The sequence below is a fragment of the Amblyomma americanum genome, chromosome 1 (genome assembly GCF_052857255.1).
Source record: "Amblyomma americanum isolate KBUSLIRL-KWMA chromosome 1, ASM5285725v1, whole genome shotgun sequence".
NCBI classification, from domain to species: domain Eukaryota; kingdom Metazoa; phylum Arthropoda; class Arachnida; order Ixodida; family Ixodidae; genus Amblyomma; species Amblyomma americanum.
In genome coordinates, this window is record NC_135497.1 from 72,101,868 (window position 1) to 72,122,142 (window position 20,275).

The window sequence follows — 20,275 nt, forward strand, 5'->3', positions numbered from 1 at the left end:
AATGTAGCACGTGCGAAAGCCGTGGTCTCACGCTATAGATGGCGAAAATACGGGTGTCCACCTGGATATGTGAGACAGTTACTGCGTCGTTTCCTTTCCTCAAAAGCCAATTTTCATTATCATTTTTCATGATAATCGGGCAAGGATAAAACACAAAACGGCGCAGTTGCAGCGGATGGTTATTCAAAAAGCCATAGCCCGTATTTATATTGATTGCTTCTGTAGCTGCTCCGCATAACAGGTAAGTTAGCAGGCTTAAAGTGTTGTTGCAATGCGATTCAGCTGTGCCAGTGCGCTAACATGCCCAATTTAAAATACATTACCTTGTTAAACAGAAGTTACGCTCAACGAGCGCAAATTTTCATGTTCTCTAGCAAGGCATGAAGGAGCGGCAGCAGCAGCATGCTGGGTTTTTTCTGCAGTTGAGTATCACGTGTTATCACAAGGAAAAGCAATAAGGCCGAACACGCGTTAGAGGTTTCATCTCGAATGCCAGAAACCGTCCCATAATCCTATGTATTCGAGTGCTGTTTTTTCGCACAGCCTACAATTGCCTTGTGTGGATGCTCATGTAAGGGAACGCAGTTTCAAATATAGATAAGTATATAAAGTAAGGCACCCAATAATGCGAGCAGCAGTAATTTCAATGTTTTTGTAGCGAAAGCAACAGTATGTTAGTCAGCGGCGCATTTCGGTAAGCGTCGCTAGTCTGTTCTGCGCATGCGCCACTAGTTGCACCGAGCCACTGGTGTTCCGCCGCAGCGGCGCGCTTTTCCTCAAAATCCAATCGCCTATTTCCTCTTCCTCTCTTATTTCCCTCCCTCCTTTATCCCTTCCCTTACGGCACGGTTCGGGTGTGCATCGAGATGTGTGAGACAGCTGCTGCGCCATTTCCTTCACTTAAAAACCAAAGAAAACAAGTGAGTCGCCGGCGTTCATTGGCGTTGACAACGTTGCAGAGGCCATTCATTTTCATGAAAGGCGCACTACTGGCTCCCTGGGTCAGTGGACACCTAAATCTCGCTTTCATGCAGTGGCGTTGGTGACAAACTCCAAGAACCTGCTGTGATAGCGTTCCGCACACTGGATAGACAGCGCGCCCACCCTGCCACCGTGGCAGGTGGCAGGTAATGATTGATCGCGAGAGGTTGGTCACCCAATGAGCGCTGCGGCGTATTATATTGCTGCATATTCCGGAGCCCCCCACTATGGCACATCTTTCTTCGAGGAATATAGCAACAAAAGGAGCTACGATGGTAACAGAGCAATTCTCAATAAAAATTGGAGTTACCTATTTCTTTTGGTACTGTAGTATTGAAATTATTTTTTTCCCCTGCAGGCAACGCTCTAAGCTAAAGCAACTATACTCCGTTTCATACATAGCTGTCTACACAGCCAAAGGTACGGATATAGTCCGTCAAAAAAAAAACTAACAAAATGTGTCACTCCGCCTCGCGTCGTGGCTGAGTGGTACGAAGCGCGGGCACGTTTGTTCATTTTGTGAGGGGGCCCAGGTTCGATCCTCAGCGTAGGTTTGTTCTTTTTTTTAATCTTTTTTCGGCGAATCTCTAGATAGAAAGTCTAAATACGAGCCATATATAAGTGGCCTTTTTTGTTATCAAAATGAAATGACTTCTTTAATAAGAAGCGTGCTGTTAACTTTTTCCGCAGGGAAACGAAAGTGAAGTGAGAGTTGGCAATGGACGTGCTGAGAGGCGCTGTTTTTCGGTGTTCACGGATTTTTTCGCATGCTGCACACAATGAATCATTAATTGTGGGGTGATAGAATTCAGTGTGGCTTCAATTATTCGAGGCAGCGTCGTCTGGAGGCTACGCGGTATAGATTGGCGATGTTGTTTTGGATTTATAATTCATGGGGTCCAACGTCCCAAAGCTCGCTGTTCGTCCTCCTCACAAACCACGGTAGCTCGCCGCCTTCTCGCGGTAACAATATCAACGGCAAAAATTCGGGTTTCTACACAAAGGATGTGTAAGTACAGAGTGAATGAACGTGGTGGCTGGTATAATTAAAATCACCTCGCATGTTTTTAATATTTGTACATATCCGCAATGATAGAAATCATGTTTGTTACTGGAGATAACCGTTTGTGCTCGATCGTGAGTTACTGTAGTTTTTTGACTGCTGCCCAAACATACCAGGGTTTGAAAACTGGTGTTGCAGATTATAGAATGTTATATGTCGATATTTGCTGTGCATGCCGTGTGAATGGCCGACCATGTTTGTACGGCCTGTATTGTAAAGAGAACAGTGCGCCAAAATTCTCTTGTCCAAGACTTTTTTGATCATTTACATGCTTGAGGAAATCAATTTTTAAACCCCCCCCCCAAAAAAAAAGGCTAGATGTCAAGTGAACCATTGAAGCGTATGTCCCCAAATGCCACAAGTCCACAAATACCAATTGTTCATTTTTTTATTAAACGGCACCCTCTCAGTATCTTGTGTGCCATTTGCTCTCGCAGTTTTGTAGTAGGCCAAAATTTCAGAGCTGGAGCATGGGATAAATACTATATAACTTCAGCAGGGAACAAGCATGAAAACTGCCAAACTTTGGCATACACAGTCGAAGACCAGCAGAGCAATGTCGCCAACAACTTGGGACAAACAGCATATATAGGAGCACAAATTATAGTGAGCTACACAATATAATAAGGCTAATCATACAGGCAGCACTAAATAAATCTTTTGTGGAGAATTTTCTGTGACGCCAGTTCCAGAGAATGAAGTCATATGGGTCATGTGGTCTTAGAGAGAGGAGGCCACAAGGCACTTAAAAACCTCGGAATATTTATACATAATAGATAAATCAGAATGCGAGTTGAGACAGCAATGAAACAACGCACAAAGCACGATATGCACAAGGCAGAAAATGATCATAATTATGAAGACTTTGAACACATGACTAGGAACGATGGCAGTTGCTGATGCTACATACAACATATATGGCATCTTACTATCACAAGTGGCTCAGCGGCTACGGTGCTAGTGTCTCCATAGTCTCTGTTGCTTTATGACATTCGAACTCAATAATACGGTCAAACTATCACAATGTCACAAATAAAATAAAAAGCAACTGCAGCACAATAAAACAGGAACAAGTGAGTAACAAGTAAGAAAAATTTCAAACACGATGATAACTGGCACGCAATTTTCTTGCTCACGTTTCATACGTCTGGAGCCGTGCTATTGCAGTAAAACCTAGTCCCGGTATTCACACAGTAGAGGAGACACCCAAATGAAAACAACGCATAACACGGCATAAAACACACCAGACATGAGTAATATTATATAAAAAATGACCAACAAAGCAATGTTGCACAGTGAGAACCTCATAAAGTAGAGAGGAAGAAAGGACAAACAGTCATCTGGACGTTAAATATTTCCGTAGTTCTTTGACACGGGCACTTTTGCTTAATGCAAAGCAGTGACATTGAACACATGCATGGTAGAAAGATAGGAAGAAGATGGCTGCACAGTATGAGAGAGCACTGAACAAAGGTTGAGCGGCAGCCTCAGTTCGCAAGCCGAGCCAACGTTTCGACAAGGAAACCTGTCTTCGTGTTTCAGCTGACACCTGAAAATTCAGGCAGAAACTATTTCACAATGACTTTCAATGATAGTGTGACCAGCATCCAAGCGTTATCTAGATGCCGTAGCAACACCCGGATAGAGAAATCCTCAAAGGAGGCAAGTAATGTTGTTCACATTAAATGGAAAACGCGCTGCAGTGGCGCACTGGTTATGGCGCTCGACTGCTGTACCCAAGGATGCGAGATCGTATCCCGGCCGCAGCGGCCGCATTTCGATCGAGGCGAAAAGCAAGGCGCCCGTGTGCTGTGCGATGTCAGTGCACGTTAAAGAACCCCAGGTGGTCGAAATTTCCGGAGGCCTCCACTACGCCGTTTCTCATAGCCTGAGTCGCTTTGGGACGTTAAACCCCATAAACCAACCAACAAACAATAAATGCAAAAACTCTGCAAAGAAAACGGTATTATTCCAGCTCCTCAATGCCACTCAATTCAGAGCTGGACTCTTCAGACGAGCTGCTTGAACTGCCAATGGCGAAAACTACTGGGTCAACTTCATCATCGAAAATTATATCCCTTTCCCAGGCTTCATCCTCAATGCGCTCAGCATGTGCACAAAATTTTTGCCACTCTTCCTTTGACACATGTGCCAAAGCCTGAGGCAGAAGCTCCTCAACTTCAGCCAATGTGAAAGCTTTGTTTCTTTTTGCTACGAATCCTTTCACCATGCTCCACACCTGCTCAATCGGATTAAACTCGCAATGGTACGGAGGCAGACGCAACACTTCGTGGCCATGTTTTGCGGCAAGTGTGTCGATCGCATACACAGTGTGTCCGCTCGTCGTTCTTTTGCACAAATCGAGCAACTCAGCTCGTACCATGTCTGTTGACCAGGATATACCCTTCCTTGTGAGCCATGCCTGGATTTCAATCTTCCGAGTTGATGTCGTTGGTGGCTTTTCGAGCGCAACACTATGGTAAGGGGCATTATCCATAACAATAATGCTGCTGTTAGGAATGTTTGGCAGCAGTTTTCTTGAAAACCACTCCTCGAAGTACTTGCCGTCCATCTCGGAGTGGTAATTAGCTGAAGCGCCCTTCTTGGCTCTGAAGAAGTCGGCAGCACCGCTCACAAAGCCTGTGAGGCTACTGCCTGCATGAACGAGGATCAGGCGGACTCCTTTCCCCGATGGCGCTGGCAGACCTGTACTCAGGCCCCTAAGAAAGGCATCTTGCGATGACTTGACAGTGCTGTCCTTCCACACATGTTGCCTGGTGTGGCCAGCATTTACCCAAGTCTCATCGAGGTATACGATGCACCTGCACGGGGAGGCAGATAAAAATACCGATTGAGTTTTTGTTGTTATCAATGTATTCATCATAGAAATATAAAATATCGCGTATGCAATTATTACAAACTTTTGAATGGCTATTAGAATATTCTTCAATTCGTCATTCGAACTGAATAGTGCCTATTGAAAACACAAATTATACATGTAATGCTTTCGAATAATCGGCACCAAGGTGCACGGACCCGGAGAATAGAACAAAGAGCGAGAAACTAATTCTTCTTTGCAACATCCGCGATTCAGTGTCATCGCTATTTGATTCGTCTTTTATTTTATTTTAAAAACAGTATTAATGATTTCACAAAATGAGTGCATGACGTACACAGCTAGGTGCGATGAAGGTAGGCAAATAATGTAAAAGTCGCTCTCTGAACGATTATTAAAAACGAAGCGCTTACCTCCCTTGACTCCGGAATGCTTTGATAGCTCTGAGATACCGGCGCCGCCAGGCTACTATGTCGGATCGCTCGATGAGTGCGAGAGTTCATTTCCTTTTTTCGAACTTGAAGCCCATCTCTTTCAGCAACCTCCACAAGGTGGCTTTGCTCATATCCGGCAAATCGTCATCTCCGTTTACTTCATGCAGGATACTGTCCAAAGTCGGTATTTGTCTTTCGGCATACATACGATGCAACTTGAGCCGGATGGCGTTGACATTAAAGCTGTCGTACTTCACACTGCGGGAGCTTGATATTGCCATCCTTTTCTGTCTTTTTTGCGGTGATTTTACTCCGCCAGAAAGACCTTCTTTCTTAAACCTCACAACTGTCCGAGGGCTCACTCCGGTCATCTCGCCCACAATTGCGAGAACGTCACGCACAGTCTTCTCGGGGTGGAGCTTCCTTATGCTTGCGTAGACATTAACTATCACCGCCTTGCAGTCTTTAGAAAACTTTGGAGACTTCACCTTGGAAAAGAGGCGAACAGGAGATGTTTTCGAAGTCGAAGCGGGGGAAGAAAACAAGCGAGCAGGTGACAGCGACGCCATTTTCACAAACAGACCTGCCGGCTCAGCTGCGAAAACCTGATACAGCCGGCGCCTGAGAAAACGAAAAATCTGCGTCACTCGGTTCTGGAAAACATAAAAGAAAAATCAATCTATTTGCAAAATAAAACACTTCCATCGGTCTACTATAATATCAACTACTGTTCACTTTGCTTGTCAATTCATTTCTATTTTTATTTTTGACGCACTATATTATGATGCGGACGAGGATCGCAAACAGGCACCGTAGCCTTGGCTGCGTAGACAGCTAAGTATGAAACGGAGTATAGGTCCAGTTGTTCCGCTATCTAACCGGAATGAGTGGTATATAAAACCACATGAAATCGTTTGGTTCATTTGATCGGTTAGAGGATCTTCTTTGCCGAGTCCAGCCATTGCTGTTCTGAGCACATGCGCCGCTGTTGAGCTGGGTTCATGTGTAGTTGCACTGTGGTAATGTCGACGACAGTCATCCCTACGTGTAACGTGTAGTCATCCCTACAGGTGTAGCACCTGATGCCTCCATTATGACGTGCATTCTCTTGTTCTGCCCAGTGCTCGAACGCCTGGCTTTATGGTGCGTAATATGTCCCCTTAGCCGCTGGGTTCGACGTATAGCCTGTTGAGTGTGCTGACTTGCTGCTTCGCGTCCCCGCTGCTCGCAATATGTGCGCTGCGATCGTTGCCGTGAAGGCACCGTCTCTAGCCGCGGGCAATATATGTCCGCTTCTTTAGGGAAATAAAATTGCATGGAACAACTGAAGAAGAGCCACTATAACATCAAACAGCTGCGCTGTATTGCGGTAGATAAAACTCATCCGTATATAGAGTCGTTGCAGTAAAGAAAAAAATGCAATGCAGCATACGTGCACTGCTAAGTTGCCGCGCAATCATTTTTGATAATCTCGACGCGGAGGAACGCAGTTCTCCCTCTGAGAGTGCGATCACTTCACATAATAATAATAATAATTGGTTTTGGGGGGAAAGGAAATGGCCCAGTATCTGTCTCATATATCGTTGGACACCTGAACCGCGCAGTAAGGGAAGGGTAAAGGAGGGAGTGAAAGAAGAATGGAAGAGAGAGGTGCCGTAGTGGAGGGCTCCGGAATAATTTCGACCACCTGGGGATCTTTAACGTGCACTGACATCGCACAGCACACGGGCGCCTTAGCGTTTTTCCTCCATAAAAACGCAGCCGCCGCGGTCGAGTTCGAACCCGGGAACTCCGGATCAGTAGTCGAGCGCCCTAACCACTGAGCCACCGCGGCGGGGCGATAACTTCACATCCAAGTATGCATTTACGACATGGATAGAGAACAAACAAAAGAGGAGGATTCGCACGCAAATATAAATCAAGCATGAAACGTGAGCAGTCTAACGGAACACTTAGCTGCGGCAATGCGCAGTTACAAGAACTTTGTTTTCTTGTCGATTTTCTTCTGCGCATGTGCTGATGTAGAGAATGACGAGAGGCTTGATGCGCAACCATCTAATGAGAATTGATCAGGAGCGCTGTGACATGCCCTGAGTGCCATCAGAAGCATGGCATGCGGGACACTTCGCCTCACGCTCAAGTGCGTCCATTTTGGCCATTACGAACGGAAGCCAACAGTCACCGAAACCAAAAAGCACGGGGGATGTTTTTTTTTAAAATAATTCGTGGTGTTCATCAATGGGTAATTATTTTTAAAGACAACTGATTCGAAACCAGAAGAAAAACAACCACATGACACTGGTGAGATCCAAACCAACCAACGGCCTTCAAATTCCGCGTCCGGTGCTCTACCAACTGAGTTACGGTGACGGATGTCCAATCTTTTGCTTTCGGGGGTATTTATGTGTTGTGTAGCCTAACCTTGAGAGTGTTCACCAGCACCACCTTCGTCCATAGCGGCGGACGTAGTACGTCGCGTATTACCGCGAGTGCCACGCAGGAACGTGGTCGAACGGTGAGAGCGGATGCTGTGCGTGAACCCTCTTATGCATCCTACGGCATCAAGGCTGCCAGAACCGAGGCTCTCGATATGCTGCTGAGAAGACAAGTCCCTCCTTTTCCTTCCCTTGTCTGCTCGTCTTGCATAGCTTATTGCGGTCGTCCATCGCGACTGAATTCGAGGAATCGACCCACCCTTACAAAAATTGTCTATATACAGTCTATAGACTTCTTATGGACTCTATTGCCTTCCTATAAATAGTTCCTTTTGTATATTTATAGTCTATACACTTTTTATAGACAAAAGTCTACTAAAATTGTATGACCATAAATATATAGATTATCTATAGACTGTATATAGGATTTCTATTGCCTTTAGACTGTTCTCTAGGGTTTGTCTATACAAAGTCTATAAACTTTATAGAGAGAAGTCTACAGACAGTCTATACACTGTCTAAAAATTTTGGAAGGGCGGTTTTCTCAAGCACATTATTTCACAGTCTTCGGCGCATGAAATAATTTGTTACTAAAGTGAAGGCCTGCTTATTAGGCGCGCTTCATTCTTATTTGTTCGCAGTGAAACAGTCGCAAGATTTTAGGGCACTGAAAGGACAATCAACGTCAATGCATTGCTATGGCCGCCGCGGTGGCTCAGTGGTTATGTCACTCGGCTGCTAACCCGAAAGACGCGGGTTCTATACCGGCCGCGGCGGTCGAATTTCGATGGAGGCGAAATTCTTGAGGCCCGTGTACTGTGCAATGTCAGTGCACGTTAAAGAACCCCAGATGGTCGAAATTATCCGGAGCCCTTCACTACGGCGTCCCTCATAGCCTGAGTCGCCTTGGGACGTTAAACCCCCATAAACCAAACCAAGCAAGGCTATGCCTCGAAGTACTTTCCTTAGAGTCCGCTAGGAAAAGTGCAAATTAACCCTGCCTTGCGACCGCTTATGTATCTGATTTTGGATGCAACTGCGCCATCAATCGCTAAAAGGTACATAAATCTTTATTCTCGCACGATTTACTGCCGGAGACATTGAAATACCTTTCTTTTGTGTGCTGTACAAATTGGTGCGCAAGTTTTCGCGCAGTATCGATTCTGGCAGAGCGCGAAGATAGCAGCCAATTCTCCACGTCCTTCTTTGACCTCCTTTATGTGATTGCACTAGTATGCAAGCTTCAAAAACGCAATGGAAACTGCAAAAATGTGCCAGCGCACATTGCTGACTCACTTCGTTAGTAAATGACACTCCTGCCTCCGTAGTCATTTCAAAAGGCACACCAGCTGCTAATATGAGCATTTTCACGCCCTTCTCTGGAAGTTTGCCTAAAATTTCAAAAGCAGGCTAAATCAACGCAAGAGCAATGTCACTTAAGACCGCACACCTACCAACGCCCTGGAAGAACATGTTCACGTGACGGAGCACATCGCTGATTAGAGCAGCGCCCCAATCTTGGACATCGAGAAGGCACTATCGTCACACTTGCTTCTGGAATCTTTTGGACACACAGACGACCAAGTATGTAGTAAACAGGACGAAGGGCTATCTTATTGATATCACCACCACTCAATCGGCCACCGTGGATACTTGTGAGATGCGGCCCTTTTCATTCGTTTTCAGTGTGAGCAAGGCATCTCTATATGGGTCTTCAAACGTCGAACTCTTATTACATAATCTTCTGTTCGCTGTTTACGAATGTACAGCCTTTGTCAAAAGTTTAGAGTACAGAGAGTGCGCTTATACGCTGTGCAGTAGTACGCCGGCAGCATCCTTAGCAGTCCTTACCTTTAGAGGGGGAGAACGAGAGTTTCCCTTAGCTTCGAGAGATTTGGAGCGCTGTTGATGCATAACGAGCTCACCGTGGCCCAGAAGCAAACTCTCATGGGCTTCAAAATTTTGACACAGGCTGTACGTTCGTTTATTGCTGCGAAACGATAAGTTTTTACATTAACTGCAAGTTTCTTTCGTTCGTATACAATCCACCACCTCGAATATTCTGTCATAAGCGTCATATCTACTGTGTTTCTATTTGCAGTCTGATCCGAATTTCGGACGCGAAATTCGGATGTTGGGGGTTCGGATCCCACCGGCGGCATGTGGTCGTTGTTTCTTCATCTGCTTTCTTGTCAACTACCTTTAAGCCATAAAACAATAACGCTTAGTTTCCAGGTAATCAACACCACAAATTGAAAAATAAAGCATCCCCTATGCTTCTTGGTTACCGCGACTCTTGACTTCCGTCATGTATGTTAAACGGGCACCTATTTTGCCTTTCCCGTGTCTGCTCAACAGCTTAACGAGGGCGTCGAATGTGGCAGTGTTGGTGCCATAGGTAGTATAAGAGGGTTCTCGCACAGCTTCCGCCCTCACCGTTCGATCAAGCTCCTACGTGGCAACCGCCGTAATACAGTATTGTGCATCTTTATCGTGAAGACTTCTAAAATATTTTCTCGCCTCAGCCGCTGGTTCGTTTACGCTGAAACTGCGCACAGAACTTTGGTCTTCAACCCTCGAAACGCCTATTTTTAAAAATTATGTAAAATCTGAGGTGAAGCACCCTGTATATTCACAGTTTTGCGAGGTAAGTGCTTAAGGCACGCTCTTTCGACGAACCCTCGATATTTTTGAACGTCTTTGAAGAATCCAGCGCTGTGACATGGCTGGAAACGACTTTTGCTATCGTTTCAGTCAGCGAGTCCATCCTTCATTTTAAAAAAATTATTGCGGGCTCATATTAAGGCCTCAGAAGATGGACTGCATGTTCACCCAGATGTCGCTGGATGTCCAGCTCCGCCGAGTGCAGCCAGCGGCTCCAGTTTATGGGTGGGAGACAGGGAAAATAAGGTGAGATTTTGGCAGTGCTACATGCCAAAACTGCGTATCGAGCTCTTTAAATTGAAATCGGGTTGTCGGTGTTGCAAACACTCTGAAGCGGTTCTACCTCTTATGCACCTCGGAACCTGTAAATCATAACAAATTACTTTCATGCACTGCCTTTTGTGTAAACTCGCAGAAAGCTGCAAAGGAGATCATATGTTGAATGCCCTAACCGTGGTGAGCATCGCTAGTTATTAAAGGATTTTTACTCCTTACACGTTGCATTACTGATCGCAAATAATGCATTTACTACGGTATATTTATAGTTAAGTCATTTTCACGGTGGACAAATTACGCAGTAAAACATACCTTGGCTGTGGGGTCTGTTCACTATGCCAAAAGAAACAACAATGAACAAAGAAGAAGTAAATGCACAACCACTTCCGAATACTAACATTTTGGATAACCTTGTCTTTTTCTTCCCGTCTTCCAGATTTTACCCCCCATTTATTTGGCTGAGTTTCTAGCGGTGGTTCTTGCTGTGCGCAAGATACCTAACATTTTTTTCCACAGTAGTAATAATTAGGGACTCGTTATTCTTATGCACTTCACTATCCGCGTCTGCCGAATCACTATCATTTCGCATATTCAGGTTTACGATCCCTCCTCAAGTCCAATCAACTCGGTTTGTTTGGTTTCCTGGACAGAGGGGCCTTCATTTCAATGAATCGGCTGATGCTTTATTGAAGGCAGTCCAGAGTGGTGCAATCGTTGACCTCCTACCAACATGTGTGTTCGTTATGGCTTGCTTGCTTGGATTATTTTCAACCCCTTCTGATCCCTTGGAGGAGCAAACTTGGATATCCCGGTAACTTCAAGTTTGCGGGATCTCAGTTTTCTTCGCGCGACTATGTTGGTGTGTGCCACAGCTAACATTTTACCTCTACATGCCTGGTCCAGCGATCTCCCCACCGTGTCCGTCATGTGCTGAGCCAGAAATAATAGATCACTTTCTTCTCTTTTGTCGCCGCTACACATAGCTAAGGAAGCGACTCTAGTTTCCGGAAACTTAGTTTGCGCCTGAATTCTGCGGTTGTTCTATCTCTTGGCGTGTCTATGCTAGGACGTACCAATGGGAATTGTTGCTTCGCCATTCAAAATTTCCTATACTCAAAACCCGCCGCGGTGGCTCAGTGACTAGGGCGCTCGGCTACTGATCCGGAGTTCCCGGGTTCGAACCCGACCGCGGCGGCTGCGTTTTTATGGAGGAAAAACGCTAAGGCGCCCGTGTGCTGTGCGATGTCAATGCACGTTAAAGATCCCCAGGTGGTCGAAATTATTCCGGAGCCCTCCACTACGGCGCCTCTCTCTTCCTTTATTCTTTCACTCCCTCCTTTATCCTTCCCTTGCGGCGCGGTTCAGGTGTCCAACGTTATATGAGACAGATACTGCGCCATTTCCTTTCACCAAAACAAATTATTATTATTTAAACGACTGCCATCATGATCTGTAGTTTTACACCTTTTATCCATTTATTTCGGTCTTCTCATTTTATTATATTCTTATTGCTGTTTTTCTTTTCTTACCACCCTCAACCATCTCTGAGAGAAACTGAGTTGCTCAAATTTGGAATATCGTCTCATTTCTGCCACATGCAATCTACAAAAGTGGTAGTCACCGCCTGGTCATGGCCAATGCCTCTTGTGAGTATGCGCGATTTTTATCAGGCCAACAACAACTGATATTTTTGCCTTCCTATATTTAGCCAATCCTCTAGTGCGGGTACGGGCCATCTTTTGTAAGGGCAACAACAACAACAGCTACCCTGTATATCCTGGAGGGCCAGCAGGAACTCATCCAACAAGTTCGCCGGGCGGCCAAGGCCAGTCGAATCCTGAAATGAGCAAACCACTCACCGAGCTTAAGGAAAGTCCCGCCATACGATCCTAATAAAGTTTCTTCTCTCCCTTGTATTTTTCCATCTGCCTCCTCCCATCATCATCATCATGTCCCGTCGTGACCCTCTTTTTTCTCCTCTTCCCGTTCCCCAGTGCAGAGTAGCAGGCCAGATAATGTTGTTGTTGTTATTAGCCTATCAAAAGATGGCACATACCCACACGGGGGGATCGGCCAAGAATCGGGTGGCTGTTCACCTGAACGCAGGTAATAAAAAGGAAAAGCACGTGGGAGCGCAATACCGGTGTATTGTTCCCCAGATATTTATTTTTCACGCTAAGGCGCCCGTGTGCTGTGCGATGTCAGTGCACGTTAAAGATCCCCAGGTGATCGAAATTATGCCGGAGCCCTCCACTACGGCACCTATTCTTCCTTTCTTCTTTCACTCCCTCCTTTATTTCTTCCCTTACGGCGCGGTTCAGGTGTCCAAAGATATATGAGACAGATACTGCGCCATTTCCTTTCCCCAAAAAACCAATTATTATTATTATTATTTCTCTTCTTTTCTAACTCTCGAGCACTGAAAAAAGAAAGTAAAAGCTGGCCATGACGCGTGCCAGCGCGTTCGCCCCTGCAGCCAGGTGTGAGCACCCCGTCTGGCCGGATGATATCCGCAACGAGAAAAAGTTCGTATTGTACTGCGCATATGCTCTACACGGCATCTATTACGTGAACTGAAAGTCTTACATACCGGCTCAAAGGCACATTTACCTTGGGAGAAACAGCCTGTAGCGCTTTCTTAGGTGCTATCAAGTTGCCACGTGTAACAATAGGAAAACAGTTGAGGAAGAAGTTAGCGACGTTGCGGCGCAAGGCTACAGATACGTGGACCCCTGACCCAGGCTGGCAGTCGGCACCTTGGCAGCTGAGTCGCGGAGTGGCATCCAACATGCGCGAGATAGTCCACATCCAGACAGGCCAATGCGGAAACCAGATTGGAGCGAAGGTAAGCCGCCTCTTTCGCCTCGGGATATTTCGTGGCTGGAGCTGTCGCGACTTTCTTACGACCTCAGTGCCTGTTCCGAAGCGTTTTACGCTAGCGATTGCGTTGCAGCCTTAACACCGTGCTCTAGGATGTAGTTTCAGGCTACGGGTTTAAGTACTTAACTTGTAAAAAAGTGATGGCTGGTAGTAGCCGCACTGCTTTTGTACTTAGTCGTGCCTTCTGTGCGTAGCACGTTGCGCCCCGGCGCAAGTGGAATCTCTGGTTCTTGACCTTTGTTTTCGAGATGACATTTTACTTGCCGCTCGCTATTTGAGTTTCTTGTTGGTTTATGTCACCTACCTGAGCCTTTACCGTCGTTCTTGGCGGAGAGGAGACATGTAGCAGTCTTAGGCCCACTGACTGCCTCAAAAGGGATCAGGCGGAGGCCGGGGATTCTTTAATGGGATTTTTTCCCGTATCGTCTAGGTTTCGCGCCTGATGCTATTCAATGGACTGAAGTGCTTTAGGCTCTTCCAGTTTTTCGCCATCAGGAAGGCTGATGATTATGAGCCCCAGAATGCCACCTGAACCGGTTTCAGCTATGATGTTTAAGGTCTTTGGAGTTATTTCTTGTTAGAAGCGAATTCATGTTTGGCAACGCCATGTTTGGCAACAGTAACGTTGTTGTGCTTCAGTGGCTATGGCGTTCGGCTTTAGCGTCATCGTGGGATCGAATCTTGCGGCAGCGGCCGCATTTCGATGTAGGCTAAATGTTAAGACATGTGCTCGGTGATGTTATCGCACGTGAAACAGCCCCAAGTGGACCAAAGTAGTCCGTACGCCTGCATTACTGCCCCTCTGATAACCCAGTACTGCCTTCCCAATTATAATACCATGTACCGCATTAAACGTTTAGTAATAGAGAACAGAATGGCTTAAAGCAACGTTAATTGCAGTAACTATATTTTAATGCATTTAAATTGTCCTAATCACATTGTAAGTGGTTTTGCTACTCCAACCAAATTTAATAAATATTGTTGAAGCTGCTTTTTAAGGATTGGAGGCAGGGAGGGGGTCTAGGGCTATTATAGTGCTGCTTTTATCAGCTGTCACATCTTTATTGTTAGCAGGATCTCTTTTCTTTGCTTCTTTTGCTTATTTCTTTGTGATGCACGCATGGCTTGTAACCACACAAACGTACTTTTGTTGCACCTAAGTGATATTTATTTTTTGTTTGAGGAGGTATATACGTGCCTCGGGCCATCCTGGTTGACCTGGAGCCGGGAACCATGGACGCCGTCCGCTCGGGACCCTTCGGACAACTTTTCCGGCCGGACAATTTCGTGTTCGGTAAGGGGTTGCTCGTCATTTCCTGAAGCAACATATTTGATTTTGCACCATTTCATCTTAAAGCACACTTAATCAGCACACTCACAAGAGCGCACGAAATAGACTAAACTTTAATGCGCAGAACTGACTAAAATTTGTGCCCATATCTCTGTACGAACTGCGTACCCTTGTTGAGTTCAATCCAGTCCAAGGGCCAGTCAGTTTCATGCAGCCACGAAATCAAGTGCCTTTGAGTTGAATATGAAATCATTTTTATAAGTTCCGTTACAAGGGTCCCCAAGACTCACGCGTAAGCTTGAAGGTTCAACACGACTTTAATGTGCAGCGAAACGGGCGTGAGTACGAGAGTGGCAATATATGTGCTTTTTCCAAATTAAGATTCTATCCGCAGTTGGTACACCGCAGAACACAACGCCCCACATCGCTCCAGCAAAACGGGTATGTGACATATTAATTAATGACTGAATGTAGTCCTCAGCGGGAGAAATCTGGCAGAGTGCAAAAAAAATTAGGACAGCGATAAAAGATGGGTCCTGCAGAGAGCCTCCTTCTGTCCTCGTCTTGTCTGCCACATAGCTCTTTTACCAGAGTGACTTAGTGCCGAGAATGAGTTCTGAAGGCCGAGTGAAACATAGCCATCACTGGTTATAGTCTTTACATGCCTGAAAACTAATATAAATTAATTCACACGTAACAGCATCCTAATATTATCCAAACTTAACTTTACCTATGAAATGCGGTGTTTATCCTCCTATTGGCTACGGCCATCAGGCCACTTAAGTCAATTTCTTTTGCCTTTCTGGCTGCTGTGTGAAGTGCGTTTGGATAGTGGCTTTCCTTTATTGCATATTCCAGTACTGATTTTCTTCAGGATACAGTTTGTGCAAGTATACGCCTTTCACAATCTGCCCCTTCAGGTCAGAGTGGTGCTGGCAACAACTGGGCCAAGGGCCACTACACCGAGGGTGCTGAACTGGTGGACTCGGTGCTCGACGTTGTGCGCAAGGAAGCGGAATCCTGCGACTGCTTGCAGGGATTCCAGCTGACCCACTCCCTGGGCGGTGGTACTGGATCTGGCATGGGCACACTGCTCATCTCGAAGATCCGTGAAGAGTACCCCGATCGCTTCATGAACACCTACAGTGTAGTGCCCTCTCCAAAGGTGTGTGACATTATCTGCAGGACCCAATTTCAGCATCTTTGAAACAAATCAAACATGACATTTCGGCCTTGCTTTATAAGGCGTCTTCCTTGAATTTTGATTAGTCGTTATGCACAAAGTTCTCATTCTTTTCCTGCGGCTACCTCTAGGTTTCGGACACTGTCGTCGAGCCCTACAATGCTACTTTGTCAATGCATCAGCTTGTGGAGAACACCGACGAGACCTACTGCATCGACAATGAAGCACTCTACGACATTTGCTTCCGGACGCTGAAGCTCACGACTCCCACCTACGGAGACCTTAACCACTTGGTTTCTGCAACGATGTCGGGTGTGACCACATGCCTGAGGTAAGTATTTCGCAGCTTCGTTCAAGGGGTCATTTAAGCGCCTCATGCATGTTCATAAAGAGCCCAAAGAGGTCGACACCATCCGCCGAATTGCTAGTTCCGACGGCAGTGATCGGTTCATTATGGAACAAGCACTGCAAAGACTGCGGTCGCCAAGGTCTTTTACAAAATATTTAGAGTAATACACTACAGCTAATCTCCATGTATAAAGTGCATGTGGTGGCAATATTTTCAGAAAATACAATGACGAGCAAGAAAGCAAATAAAAGCACCCTTACCGTCCGCATAAAAACTAACAAACACCGCACCTGCTATAGCCAGCCAAGCAGCTGCTCAAGGAAGCTTTGAAAAGCACTTCAAGGAAAGTGAATTCGGCAGCGGCAGTATTAACGAGAAGGCGGCTGTCATCGGGAATAATGGAGCGGCGCCTAATCTACGGCATGCGATTGCACACATTGGGAATAAAATGGCCGTGTTTAACCACTGTACCTCAGAAAACTCATGAGGCGAAAAGGTAAATTAAGGCCTGGCGCTGTAAATGATGAAAAACTACTCTGCTCAAAAAGCAAACATCTCAAATCTCTTGGAAATTATTTAGGTGTGTGTCAGTGGAGAATGCTTTTTGAACTTTTCTCCTTTATAAAGCGCACATTTATCTCGTTCAGCTCCTTAATCCTAGCGTACAGGACCTCCATATAAAGCCTCACGTACAGTGAAATCAGTTATCCCCGTTTTCTCTTCGGGAAAAGGGAATACAAATTCCCACGTTTTGGTATGGAAGTTTTTCTTCGATAAATAGTGGCACTTTCTGAGGAAGTTGGGAGCAGAGTACCGCATTAGCCTGCTGAGCAGTCAGAATGGAATAAATACTGGTTGCCATTGTTGGTGGATGGTGTTTTAGGGCCTGGAGAACGATCACATAATTTTAAAGTGCCACGACAACCGGCAGACCGGTGAAGTTAATACCCATCGATGTTCTCCTAATGTAGTAATTTGTATAACCTTTGAAGCTGGATACGAAGCAGTGACCACGTGAAGAATCCATTTTTATTTTTTGTGATTTTGCCAATGAATCGAAACCAGCAACAGAAGAAACCATGTTATCTTACTGGAGCTGCTTTCTTTCTCCGCCGTTGTAATTTGGCTGAGGCAAATGACAGGCATGCAGTTTTAATGTTCTCTAGAACAGACTGGCAAAGTGTAAACTATGTCACGTCTGAAATTTCCATGAGTTCGTTCTTTCATTGGGCTTCTTTGTCTGCACTGGCGTGAAGAGAACTGAATTTCAAATTTGATGACCCGATATTCAAAAGCTTTGAATGAACAGCGGCAACAATCGCGATATTCTACAAGGTGCCTCCACTGACCGTTGTAGCTGCTCCATAATCTTACCACAATCTTGTTCTGACTGCTCCCAAACAAGAGCGCCCAACATACCTCTGTAAATTCTCTCTCCCCTTGTGAATTAAGCGGGCTTCTAATCAAGCACCGTCCCATTCCTCACAGATTTCCTGGGCAGCTGAATGCTGATCTTCGCAAGCTGGCCGTTAACATGGTGCCCTTCCCTCGCCTCCACTTCTTCTTGACTGGCTTTGCTCCACTCACGTCCCGCGGCTGCCAGCAGTACCGGGCTCTGACTGTGCCGGAGCTGACGCAACAGATGTTCGATGCCAAAAACATGATGGCTGCTTGCGACCCCCGCCACAGTCGTTACCTGACAGTTGCTGCAGTCTTCAGAGGCCGAATGAGCATGCGGGAAGTCGATGACCAGATGCTCAACATCCAGAACAAGGACTCGAGTTACTTCGTTGAATGGATCCCGAACAACGTAAAGACAGCTGTCTGTGACATACCGCCTCGAGGTCTGAAGATGTCTGCTACTTTCATTGCGAACAGCACAGCCATTCAAGAGCTTTTCAAGCGGATCTCCGAGCAGTTTACAGGTGACCATCGTGTTTGATTTGAAAGTGCTTCTTAAAAGCACATGCTTTCATTGTAGCTACCCATTGCTGTCGATTTTCTGGAACAGCGCATTTTCGGGGACAGTTCTAGGAGTGTGACCCCACCTGCTTGATGTATTATTTTTTTTTTGCAGCTATGTTCCGCCGCAAGGCCTTTCTGCACTGGTACACCGGAGAGGGCATGGACGAGTTGGAGTTCACCGAGGCAGAGTCCGACTTGAACGAACTGGTGTCAGAATACCAACAGTACCAGGAGGCGACAGCTGAGGACGAGGGGGAATTCGAGGAGACCCAGGCAGAGGCCTAGTTTTTTGTGTGCAGTGCTTTTTTCTTTCGATTTACAATAAAGTGTTTGTTTGCCATGGATCCATCTTTTTGAGCCAGGTGCTTGTGCACTTCAGTATGTCGTAGGCCCGGGCTGCGTCACAAGGATGGTCACGCAAAGCAGCTAAACCTTACTGTATTGCAATGTGCGCACATCTGTAAATAGCCGTGTGACCGGCGTTTTCGGCATTTTGACGAAACTCTAAAATCTGTTAAAATCTTCTCATCGAGCCACTTTAAGAGCGAACGCAAGGTGATCTTAAGGAAAACAAGCTTTGATGAGCTATTATTGGTCTCGGATCCTTCCTGTCTGATGATGTGGCAAATTCTCTGTGCTGTCGAAACTGATACGAGACGAGCCGGTTTTTAGAACATCGCTACGGAGAATACATTTTGCTTATTCTCAGTGTTACTTGACTGAGTTTTTTGGCGTATTATCTAGCCATCATCTTGTCTCATATTTTTACGATTTTAACAAAAATTTCAGTGGCGGGATCTTCGTCAATACTAGGACGATCGAATCACTTTCCTTGAAAGGCTCTTCTACTTGAGGGAAGGAAAACAAGTTGAGAAGACGTCGACAGGACATCAAGTAGCATTTGAGGCTGCTTGACCAATTCATTGTTCAGCGATAGTCAAGCTCCTCGGGGCTGCTGAACCTGTAGCGATTGAACCACAAGGCCCATATCTCGTCCTTCTGTGAGCGGCATAGCCCTAACCCGGGAAGCAGCGCAGAAAGGTTCGTCGCCAAAGGCTTTGGCGATTCGCCACTGTGAGGAGCCCTCAACCCTTAATACTCAACGAACATTGCCCGTGTTGAATTCTGCGCTATTGATTCAGAATCCCTTAGCGTGGTGTCCACAGAAACGGAGGGTAGGTGCTTTGGAAGCCACGCGAGCTTTCGTGATCTGAAAGCCCTATGGTTGGAGGCGGGAGCGATATTTCCGGCGAGGGCTTGGGGTAAACAGTTCTTTGTCTCTATAGCAGTTTAGCGTCAGCATCACCAACTCTTAACGCGATAGCGGTAAAGGCCCCGTTCACCCGAAAATTCAGTGCCGATGTTCGTGTTTTCGGTGTTGTGAGTGAAAAATCGCAAGCTCTTGATTGCCCAGGTATTTTTGGATGCAAAGTAGAGAACGACCGTTTGCATATATGGTAATTAACCGATTGCGCCACCGCATTATACCCTTAGGGCGGAGCTTAAGTGATCCTTCCAAGTTTTGCATGGCGGGTAGGAAAGCGCTTCCTGATGTCCCTGAGGGGCTCAAGTATGTCTCCGTAGTACGTTTGAATTACTGGATAGGTTCTCACTTCGTCGACTACCGCTTGATTTTATGACCGCGAGCTGTGGCGTTCGTGATTTGATTCCCGGTGTGTAGAGCCCATGTCATGGTAAGTGGTTCTCAGCTGGTACCCCCATGGCGGAATATTTGGGAAGCCTTCTCGATGGGGCTGCCACTGGTGTAATTACGACTGATTGTCTGCGAGTCGAGGTTACTGTCAAGGATCTGTGCCATCTGTTGCCGTCGGCGACTGCGAGGATTTTCGTGGCCAAATAGCATCCAGGTCGCGGCAGTATAACGCGAAATTCGGCGACAACTCGTGCACTACTGGAT

At 46.1% G+C, this 20,275-nt stretch overlaps 2 protein-coding genes across 3 annotated transcripts in view; one reads left to right on the plus strand and one right to left on the minus strand.

Moving 5' to 3' along the window:
• Positions 1–20,275, minus strand: part of Idua (alpha-L-iduronidase) — a 143,676-nt gene that overhangs the window by 98,734 nt on the left and 24,667 nt on the right. The window lies entirely within an intron of this gene.
• LOC144113002 (tubulin beta-4B chain-like) lies at positions 13,863–18,757 on the plus strand. Its single transcript, XM_077645858.1, has 5 exons — positions 13,863–14,863; positions 15,781–16,025; positions 16,175–16,374; positions 17,881–18,317; positions 18,470–18,757. Exons 1-5 carry the CDS (start codon positions 14,803–14,805, stop codon positions 18,640–18,642), a joined length of 1,116 nt encoding a protein of 371 aa, XP_077501984.1. The 5' UTR covers positions 13,863–14,802; the 3' UTR covers positions 18,643–18,757.

Coding starts and splice junctions, on each gene's coding strand:
- LOC144113002 (XM_077645858.1), top strand. CDS start 14,803: ATGGACGCCGTCCGCTCGGGACCCTTCGGACAACTTTTCCGGCCGGAC. Junction 14,864..15,780: donor GCCGGACAATTTCGTGTTCG/GTAAGGGGTTGC, acceptor CTGCCCCTTCAG/GTCAGAGTGGTGCTGGCAAC. Junction 16,375..17,880: donor GGTGTGACCACATGCCTGAG/GTAAGTATTTCG, acceptor CATTCCTCACAG/ATTTCCTGGGCAGCTGAATG.